General features: G+C 45.2%; 3 protein-coding genes across 3 annotated transcripts in view; 2 read left to right on the top strand and 1 right to left on the bottom strand.

Moving 5' to 3' along the window:
* The first annotated feature begins 310 nt into the window (after nucleotides 1-310).
* SARC_07973 (hypothetical protein) lies at nucleotides 311-3,249 on the top strand. Its single transcript, XM_014298064.1, has 5 exons — nucleotides 311-413; nucleotides 831-1,020; nucleotides 1,516-1,658; nucleotides 1,896-1,974; nucleotides 2,257-3,249. Exons 1-5 carry the CDS (start codon nucleotides 325-327, stop codon nucleotides 2,320-2,322), a joined length of 567 nt encoding a protein of 188 aa, XP_014153539.1. The 5' UTR covers nucleotides 311-324; the 3' UTR covers nucleotides 2,323-3,249.
* Nucleotides 3,250-3,757: 508 nt separating this feature from the next.
* SARC_07972 (hypothetical protein) lies at nucleotides 3,758-8,393 on the bottom strand (the record flags this gene model as incomplete). The annotated part of the gene is made up of 3 exons (XM_014298063.1): nucleotides 3,758-4,005; nucleotides 4,169-4,266; nucleotides 4,458-8,393. The coding sequence occupies 2 exons, from the start codon at nucleotides 8,391-8,393 to the stop codon at nucleotides 4,186-4,188; spliced, it is 4,017 nt and encodes a 1,338-aa protein (XP_014153538.1). The 3' UTR covers nucleotides 3,758-4,005; nucleotides 4,169-4,185.
* A 924-nt stretch (nucleotides 8,394-9,317) lies between these two features.
* The window catches only part of SARC_07971 (hypothetical protein), a 2,672-nt gene continuing 1,982 nt past the window's right edge, over nucleotides 9,318-10,007 (top strand). The window contains exon 1 of the mRNA XM_014298062.1: nucleotides 9,318-9,520. Coding sequence (XP_014153537.1) covers nucleotides 9,380-9,520 — 141 coding nt within the window. The 5' untranslated portion in view covers nucleotides 9,318-9,379. The remainder of the gene's footprint in view (nucleotides 9,521-10,007) is intronic.

Genomic DNA, 10,007 nt, shown 5'->3' with positions numbered 1-10,007 from the left:
GGAATGTAATTATGTGCAGACGTGTTAGTTGCAAATTATGGCATTTCGGATTGAAATGACTTCAATCGTACATGTGCCAAATCACTTTATAGTTGTTTTCAATACATATATGCCTGTAGCTTTACCATACTACGTTCAAGACACAACGGATCTCCATAGCTTTTCACACTGATATGCATTTTTTGTTTCACGAGGTAGAAGTACATGTATTTATGATCTTTTAATCTTGATTTCGCGATGCTCGTCGCACGTTGGTGTTGGCGAATTACCACGGTCACCACGTATCTAACGAAAACCAATCTATTTTTGCAGACTGTTTGCGAAATGTGTAGCGACCGAGGCTACAGTGTAGATGTGCGGGATTTAGAAATGAGTATAGTCGATTTTGAAGTGCGCTTCGGAAGCGATCCAGAGTATGTGGTGTTTTTTCATATCTACCACGACAAAGCTCGCTAAAAAAAGTTCTAAATGATAGGATCGAATTTGTCCAGTCAACCGTTTAGCCTGAGGTAGTAGCGGTGCATGCTCGACCTGCTCTTCGATTATAAGTTCGCATGCATGCATAACTGAATATAACCCTTAATAGAGCGAGCCAAATCTGCCGCAGTATAACGTGGCGAATTTTGCCGCAACGTACTGAAGCACCACGACTATTTCATTCATACGCATACATCCTGTAAATTGATATTGAATGCATACATCGAGTCCTCAACACATTAACCGTTGCAGCCCCTCAGAGTTAAACCTCTCAAAGGCCATGCCTAGTCTATCATTAGAATGCCCCACTGAAATGTATATACTGAAAACCATTCGCATATTTGCCATTACAGTCCATTACAAATGGGTACCACATTCACCAAGGTGCTACCCGACGGAGAGGAGGACAGTGTGCTGGTGTCTTTCTGTGGCGTGAAGGTGGGTATTGCACAGGTCAAGGACATAGCTGAGGCCATGGAAGCTGCCAGAGTCAAACGGGCAATCTTTATTTCAAGGTTACCTATGACTCCTTCTGCTAAGACGGTATGCGCGCGTGTATGTATGTATATATGTATGCATGTTTGTGTGTGTATGTATGTAGGTATGTATCAATGTGTATGTATGTGTATTATTTTAAATTGTGTAGCGTTGTGTGTCTGTGTAGACATATATATATGCATAGGCGCGCGCACGTGTGTGTTGGCGTTGTTTGGTGTAATTAACGGAAAGTGTCCGATCCGACGGCGAGTTTGATTTACTGGGCTAGTGCTCGAGATAAGAAGCTACAGAACGAGCGGTGTGAGGATCAGGTCTGCGGTGGCGTGTTTGGCTTGTATAGTATTTGTATTGATTTGAAACAAAACGTACCCATTGGAAACCGGTCGCCCATTCAAATTTTTACGCTCTAGTACGCAATTTCATTCAAATCACATTCATACTACGCAATGGTGGGTTTCTCGATTTTTTTAAGACTTAAGCCATACAACTTCAAAAAGTATATCCGAACTGAATAAGTCACGTTGCTCAACGCACCTACAGGGTATAGAGAAGATTAAAATGACAGGCCGCATGATTGAAGCATTCAGGGAGACTGAACTTCTGTATAATATAGTACAACATGCCGCGGTGCCGAAACACGTGGTGCTGACAAATGCACAGAAGCAGGAAATCAAGAAGAAATAGTATGTAGTCATCCCGGTCACTGACACCAGTTGCTTTCTGCTCGTCTGCTCGATTTGATTGCGTTTATCTCAATTGATCGGCATGTAGTATCTATATATGCCTTATTTAGAATTGCGTTGCGATATTCCGCTGAGAATACAACGGCCACTAGATGTGCCTATCTTCGCCTGGGCATATCTACTTGCACCCAAACTTACAAGTACTGAGTTGGTCACTTCTTTTCATTGCGCAAACAGTAAAATCGTCGACACAGCGTTTCCACGCTTACTGATGAGGGATCCCGTGGCGCGATACTATGGTTGTACTCGTGGACAGGTATTTGCTGCACTACTCTGCTCTTACGCTAGTACTCCTGTACCGAAACCGTTTGCCGATGTTCACGTATATCTGCAAACTAGAACATACCTTGAGTGGTTTCACTTTTGGACCCCGCGAAGGGCAGTTTATAAATCCGTAGAGAATTTCAACGTATGCACTGGATTTGTAATTCTAACTTTCAGTACCTAACACTGCGCCTTATCGCGATTGGTAGCTTGGCCTACTTCGCTGATTTGCAAAATTACTAATCACCTTCTGCACTGACAACGATTTCTACAGGTCCTAAAAATCATCCGCGATAGTCCCATGGCAGGCAAGCAAGTGACGTATAGGATCATTAGCTGATTATATCTATTTTTACTGTTGCAAGATATTCGCGGTCTTGCACCGTGCGCTTGGCGGACTGGTATATAGAGTCAAACTAGCACTCAGCGACAAAAAGGATGTTTTTTGTCATCTCGGTATAATTGCTGGCTGCGGGTTATACGCTGGCGAGTCTTACACACTTACATAGCGAGCATATATATACAGAGACCTTGCAGAGATGTATGCGCTAAGCTATTCTGTCGTAGGTATACATAATTGTGAGCTCATATCGTTGGACTTGAGGTGGTCAGATCGCCGCACTCCTCGGCCAGACACGGGCTGAACTCATCTGGTGAAACCAAACTATGCTGCTGTATGCCACCTAGGCCGATTGGATCGTAAATCTGGCAAAACTTCGCCGCTTCGTGCTCACAATATTTAGATGTACTCTTATGGTCGGAATGAGTAGGCGTCTACAGTGTAGCATAAGAAACCTCCATTCAGAGGTATGGGAAGCGATCTTAATAGCCATTTCATGTACTCTATACCACAACTGTCAGCTATGGATAGGCGAATGCGGCCGTAAGGAGGTTTGTATTCAATCAACTGCTAACTGCTGATGGACAATACGGGGAAGATGGCAGTTCGGATATGTTCCTAGCGGAGAGTTCCACATCGAAAGGAGGGTTGATAAATGAAGCCAATCTGGGGAAAATCTCAGCGGCGAGTTTAAGGTGCCAGTGCAGCGTTCAACAAAATTGGTCGAATGCCAATCGGTTGAGACCAAAACAGTTGAGTCAACTGGAGTGTTTAGAGCCACGTGAGGTTTTATATGAATTGTGCGCTGTTGTAGTTGAGGCAAAACAATTGCTGTTCTAGACGTCAAACACTATGGTAGTCAATGGCCATAGAGGCGGATATTTAGTATCAACAAGATTTAAAGTGTACTTAGCATTAATAAACAAGTATGTCTTTTAGTTGTGCATCCGGTTATTATAGTTCATTTTTCTATCTAGATGAAGAATTTCAAAGGCAATATGATTCCGAAACCCTATCCCGTTCCGAACAGAATCTGCAACCCAGGGTTTCACCACAGAAAAAAGGTTTAATAGAGTGAGGCTAAATTGGGTACATAAAACTCCAAGAAACTAATTCCAGGAAGAGTCAGTATAGCTATCAGCAATATCCGTTGAGTGCCGGAGCGTTTAGGGCTACGCGACGTTTTCCATTAATTTTACGCTGTTGTATAAGACACAAATGCGATTGATGCTCAACACCAGAGCGGGCAATAATACTATAAATGAAATTTGAATCACATTCAGTCTTACTATTGAAAATGCAGTTGTGATTTTTTCTGGGGGTAGACATGACGCTAAGCGACAATCACGTCCACATGAATCGAAGTAGATTAATAGTGATCCCATGAAGCTGTTGTAGGAACTATACCTAACATCAATCAAATATTATCGAGGTTCTTCCACACTGGGGTATTAAAATTTATCAACAGTGACAGTCACTGCTTTGTCCACTGCTTCATGTCCCATGGATGGGGACGCAACCTAAATCAATTTTACCAAGTTTAGGTATATTTCGTTCGACTACCCTCTGCATATGTTCCGAGGAGCATCGTCATTCCTGTGCTGCAATCGAACGCTTCGTCGTTTTGCATAATTTTTTTCGGCGACTACGTTGGAGATGCCTCAAACGGTGCCGGTTATGACCCTATAGTGATATGAGAGGAAATTTCGTATACTTCAGGCGGTATCGCTACAAGCGATCAAGCAGGACGACAATGTTTGGTTCAAAACGACGCCCGCTTCCAAGAAACTTTTCAGTAGTGAACTGCACACATAAACCAAAGACAAGGCGCACAAATCCCACTCACCGGCTGAGCACGAATCCTCAAGCACAGTGATACACCTCCATCCCGAAGAAGTCGTCGGGGTTGCAATGCTCTAAAAGATGTTCAGTTGAGATGTCCAACTGTAATTTGAGAGTATTAAATTTAGTACAGAACAGGGGCTCGACTAATACAAATGACAAAACGTTTAAAAGTGTTAAGTAGACAGGCGCTCATGAAACAAGCATAAATCAATGCACGCCTCGCATTTTTAGCGCTTATATAAAATCCAACATCGGAAGAAGAATGCTTATCTTATACGAAAGCCACTTACATTAAAAGTGCTGGCCAAGTCCGAGTAACTCTCGTGTGACATGTCCACATTCCTGTCCATCAGCAACGTGTCACACGCCTCGCTCATACTTTTTTGACTCTTACTGGTTGTCGCTCCCACACCATCCCCACACACCCCACTGTTTCCACGTGCAGTCTGGGAATCTTCCAGTACTGTGGCTACGCCTCCAACGGACGGAGTATCCGAAGAGCTTTTCGTCATATCTACGTCTCCGGCAGCATCTGCTCCTGTAGTGGGACGTATATCCAGTTCCATGGCTGGTGTATGTTCTAGTGTAGACTCGCTCAGGTCTAGAGTAGCGTGCATGGCCGTATCTACAGGTGCCAAGGCGGCACAGTCCCACGTCGCAAGGGCTGGTTCCTGAGACAACGAACCGCCACTCAATAAATCAGCTGTGGTATCGCCTGCAATGTGCTTAGTGTGCGTTGTATCCGTCACGTTGGTATCAGGTTGCACTAAAGTAGTGAATTCGCTCAAACGCTTTGAATCAGCTATATTGCTCACTAGCGCTGCATGTATGGGCTCTGTCAAACTTCGAGCTAAGACTGTACTGGTGGACCTGGTTGTAATGATATTGGTCTCCGCAGTGTTCCCAAACACGAAAGGCGAGCATATGTCATCAATGCCCACTTGCGATTGGCGGGGGGTCGGGTAGGCGCTTTGGTACGTCCGTCCCTGTGAGCTTGGCGAGGACATCGTTCCTTGCGAAGAACGCTGTCTGGTGAGTGACAAGTTGTCCACCTGCTGCAGGGTATACTGTTGTTTTGCGCGTGCATGAGTTTGTTCGGGTACTTGCGGCTGTATCTGCTCTCGAGCGTCATACTCTTTCGCACTTGCCTGGCCATGGTGTGCCACCCCCTGTTCCAAAGCAGATTGTGCTTCTTGCTGAGGAATGTGAACAGCCGATGCCTGCTGCTGTAACTGGCTCGGATGCCATTGCTGAGGAAATTGACGCTCCTGTTGTTGCTGGTGTTGCTGGTGACGATGTTGTTGATCATCATGATGTTTTTCTAAACGCTGTCCATCTTCATGACATTGCTGTTGAAGCTGTTGTTGTTGTTGCTGATGCCTTTGCTGCTGTTGTTGGTTTTGTTGCTGCCGTAGTTGATGTTGGGTTTGTTGCTGCTGTAGTTGATGTTGGGTTTGTTGCTGCTGTAGTTGATGCTGCTGCTGTTGTTGTCGGGTTTGTTGTTGTAGTCGTTGTTGGTTTTGTTGCTGCTGTCGTTGTTGTTGTTGGGTTTGTTGCTGCTGCTGCTGCTGTTGTTGTTGGGTTTGTTGGGTTTGTTGCTGCTGTTGTTGTCGGGTTTGTTGTTGTTGTTGTTGAGTTTGTTGCTGTCGTTGTTGTTGAGTTTGTTGCTGTTGTTGTAGTAGTAGCTGTTGCTGTTCCTGCGGTCGTGAAGGTTGTTGTACCAGGTGTTCTCGTTGGTGTGGCTGAAAATGCTGCGTTTCACTGCTGGCCTGCTGCGGTTGAGGTCCTGCAATACTCTCTGACAGCGACTGCTCATTCCTCTTGTCAGAATGGTTGTGCATAGCATCATTTAGAGTTTCTAAATACCTACTCAACCTTTGAATTTCATGTCGAACGTCTTTGGCCTTTTGGCGAAGGACATGATAAGTCTCCCCTGCCAATGCCGCTTGTGTTTGTGTGCGAATCGGTTGCTGTGGTACCTGAGGGGTGTCACGCCTGTCACTGTGTGCCTGGCGATTGCCTGCGGCAGACTGGTAGAGTTGTTCCGGCGTCGAGTGTTTAGGTGCAGATATAGTCATTCGTTGACTGCTTTGCTTTGAAGTTAAAAATGGCAACTTCCTGGTTTGTGATTGGCACCGTGCATGTGGCAGAGTCTTGCCAGGATTCGCTTTCACACTATTTCGAGGAGAATTTGTCGCAGTTCCGACCATCACACTCCGAGATGAATCGGCCTTAGTGGTCGCATCTATAGCGGTACCCGCTTCAGTCGGTGTATGAGGATGTGGTAGCGGCCGTGGCTTGATAGGCTGCAGAGCCTGAACAGGTTCCTGCACCCTATAAACACCTCCAGCTTCCTTCACTGCATTGCCAGCATACGCGTGGCGCTGAAGTTGAGCATGGCTGTGCGGTTGGCTCTGTGGCTGAGCACCCAATTGTATGGGTACTGGCGTCTGTGGGTGCGGTGTTCCATAACCAGTGTTTGCAGGGCTTCTCTGAAGACTTCCTTTGCCAGTGGGAACTTTGCAAATGCTGAAATTTCTTCGGATCTGTGTCCCGGATCCCGGTGTCCGCCCTTGGTTCAGAGTGCCCACAGAGGCTGCACGTACCATTGCTACCGGTTTGCGCGTTGGTAGAGATATGGCAGATTTTGTGTGCTTCAACGCTCCCGGCCGATGAGGTGGCGTGTTGAGTGTCAGGGTCGAAGAGTTCTGCACTTGTGCATCGGATTGTTGTTGTTGTTGTTTTTGTTGTTGTTGTTCTATGTGTTGTTGATGCATCTGCTGTTGCTGCTGTAAATCTGGGGCGCTTGATCCGTTGTGCGCCTGTAATGTCTGCTGCTCCCGGATCGGTTGCAGTCTGGATTGTGACTGCCCTTCATGGGCGTGCTGCTGATCCTTTTTTGTATGTTGTGGTTCGATTCCTTCACCTGAAGATTCCTGGGTCTCGATGTTCCAAGAAGACCCACCTTCTGCACCAAGTTGTGCCAGTTTCTGAATCTGAGGTGAGGGCGCTCGGAGTACAGAAGGTGGGTGTAGTGGCACAGAAGATGTGGGTTGCTGCGGTATTCCCGAGGGCGCCTCCGTTTGACTAGTACCAAAGTGTCCCTCAGAAGCATTTGTAATTTGATGATCTTCAGTTATAGTTTGCTCCCGTTGCATCGCATGATGATGCTGTTCAGAAGTAGCTTGTGTTGGTTCTGGGTGAGAGTCCGTCGCGTGTGTGTTATTGTTTGCAAATACGCCGCTATGCACGCCCATGCACGGTTGAATTTTCCGTATGGTGTGAGGATTGACATTTGTGAGATGCTTTTGGTGCTGCGCATGCATTTGTGGCGGTGTATTCACATTTACCATAGGCTTCCCGTGCCTGCTATTCCCGGGAGTGACCTGGGTTCGCCCACTCTTGTTGGTAATAGAAAACTTAATGTTCAATTGTTTCCTTCTGCCTGCACTCTGTGTAGTACTACTAGTAGTATTCACCCTGCCTATCTGTGACAATCCTGCAGGGGTTGTTGCTATCGCATGCTGCACACCCATAGGCAACGGAGTACTTCCAACAGCCTCACCCACACTCGTGCGTGCGTGCTCTACTGCTACTGTCGACGTCGCAGGGACACTCTGACAGCGTGTTATCTTCAATCCCGTTCCAACTACAGGAGAAAATGAAGGCAACGTACTATTCATATAGTTTTGGTTCTGAGGGAGATAACTAAACTTTGACCTCCCTGAAAGCACCCCAATTCCCGGGTTATAGCGTGCTGCCCTGGTTCCTGCCCTAACCCTAGGTATGTCAGATGCCGATACAGCTTGTGTGGCGAAGAGATTGGCTGCTGCAGGACCCATATACGTCGACATCTCGGTGGTCAAGGTGCGTCTCATTGATATCGCCCTATCTGTCACATCGATAGAACTAGGTTGAGCGCTCACCCGAGACTTGGCAGTTCTAGCAGTAGGGGCCGGAGCGATTGATTGAAGCTTCCGAAGCTTTATATTCGGGTAAATACGACTTGATGATATGGTATGCTGGTCAGCACATGGCGTAACACTTAGGTTTTGGGATTGTGGCTCTGGAGAGAAGTTACTCGTCTGCTGTGCATGATGTATTTGACGTGTATCCACTTGATTCGAAGTGAAAGATGGCGAAGGAGCTGTAGTGAGAGCAACACCAGCGCTTACAAGTTGGTCACTATTATTGTAACCGGATGTTTCTACAGAGGCTTCGAGCATTGTATATGCTCAGTTGACTTAGATGTTAGGGTATGGTGTTGTTTTGAGCTGCATTACTATGTTGTTCTATTCATGAACAACCTCGACGAAGGCACAGAGTTCTCAGTGTAAATCGAATTTACATTATTTTTTATACACACAATAAATACACACAGGGGTACTTAAAAATTAATACCATCCCGCTATTCAGCTCGGATTTTGGTTATCGAATTGATCAATTCGCAATTCTGCACCCATTCTGAAACTGTGGTGGACAATATTCACCATTTGAAGTTGGACCTGTCGTCTACTAAATACTCTCGTCTCAGCTAGTTCTACTGCACGACGCCCGGGACTTGACACTTAAAAACAAAGACACGCTACTCTACTAGTAGGGGCCACAACTAGTAGGGCCCACAGTGGCACAGTCCCACATTCCGCGACTTCCCAGGACTTTTGCGAGACAAAAAAAAAAGGGACCTGGCCCTCATTTGTTAAGAACCATGAAGGACTACAGATACAAGCCCACAAGAAGGTGAGAAGGGTCCCGTCACCGGCGTCACCGGCCAGATTCGCCACGCCAAATTTGACAGTAAAATAAAATAAAAATAGTGAACACTATTGCCCGAAATAAACGTGGATACTATTGGTATAGCAGAATCGGGCGGCATTTCAGGAGCATTTGTCAGAAATTTCTGAATTCCGACGGAAATGCTGATTCCCGGGCTTCGGAAATTTGGCCACAGATTTTTAATATAGCAGTATAGAGCGCGTGGGCCGTTACAGCGTCACTGATGAGTCACAGGGTTTTACGGTTTTATTTTTTCTTCTGATTAGCATAGCATAATTTAGTTTTCTCGGCCTGCCAACGCTTCTACGCACGCTGAAGAAAGCATAGAGTTTTCCCTGCTTTGTACCCTTGAGTTGTTAATAACAATACCACGGCAGAAGCGCGAAAGCTTCACAATTGACCTTGACGTGTGAATCGTATATAGTCCAATTGCACCATGACTTTCAGTAAGTTGACGCTTGCTCTTGTAGCATATGTTGTAATTCTATCAATCAATGTATCAGCGGCGGACGTAGGCGACAAAAACAGGATACTAGTCGCCTCTGATGAGGAATTGAGCAGCAACAACATTCTTCTGGTATGTATGAGAGTGTGGTGTTCCAACTGTATGTGTGTATAGACACGGATCAATATATATACAACTATACTTGCAAGTATGCACGAGATGCATAGCTATATTCAAAATCATTTTCTACAGGCTTTAATTTCACGAATACGCAACATGTTTTGAATATAAAAAGATAGATATGCAGAGAGTACTTTGATAGCCTTTTGTATGAAGGCAAGTTTTAAGCATAAAGTGTTATATAGCTACATTCGCTTTCTAAATTTACGCACGCTTATGTAGTGTCAGTAACTGGTAGTACGGATTTGTCAACTATCACTGACTTGTCTGCTCACGCTAACAATCAGTTTGAAGTATACTTATGTTTTTGTTTTCACATATTCTATAAAAAATAGGCACTACTCTGCAGTAGATATATATATACATATATATATATATATATATATATATATATATATATACACACACACACACACACATATATATATATACACACACA

This window comes from Sphaeroforma arctica (genome assembly GCF_001186125.1).
Source record: "Sphaeroforma arctica JP610 unplaced genomic scaffold supercont1.673, whole genome shotgun sequence".
Taxonomy (NCBI): Eukaryota; class Ichthyosporea; order Ichthyophonida; genus Sphaeroforma; species Sphaeroforma arctica.
Note: the sequence above shows the minus strand (reverse complement) of the source record. Positions and strands in the feature narration are given on the sequence as shown.

What these genes read in the sequence shown, in the direction of transcription:
- SARC_07973 (XM_014298064.1), top strand. Translation starts at nt 325, where the DNA reads ATGTGTAGCGACCGAGGCTACAGTGTAGATGTGCGGGATTTAGAAATG. An exon ending in CAGGAAATCAAGAAGAAATA is followed by an intron (nt 1,659 to 1,895) that starts GTATGTAGTCAT and finishes TTGCGCAAACAG; the next exon opens with TAAAATCGTCGACACAGCGT. An exon ending in ATGGTTGTACTCGTGGACAG is followed by an intron (nt 1,975 to 2,256) that starts GTATTTGCTGCA and finishes CGATTTCTACAG; the next exon opens with GTCCTAAAAATCATCCGCGA.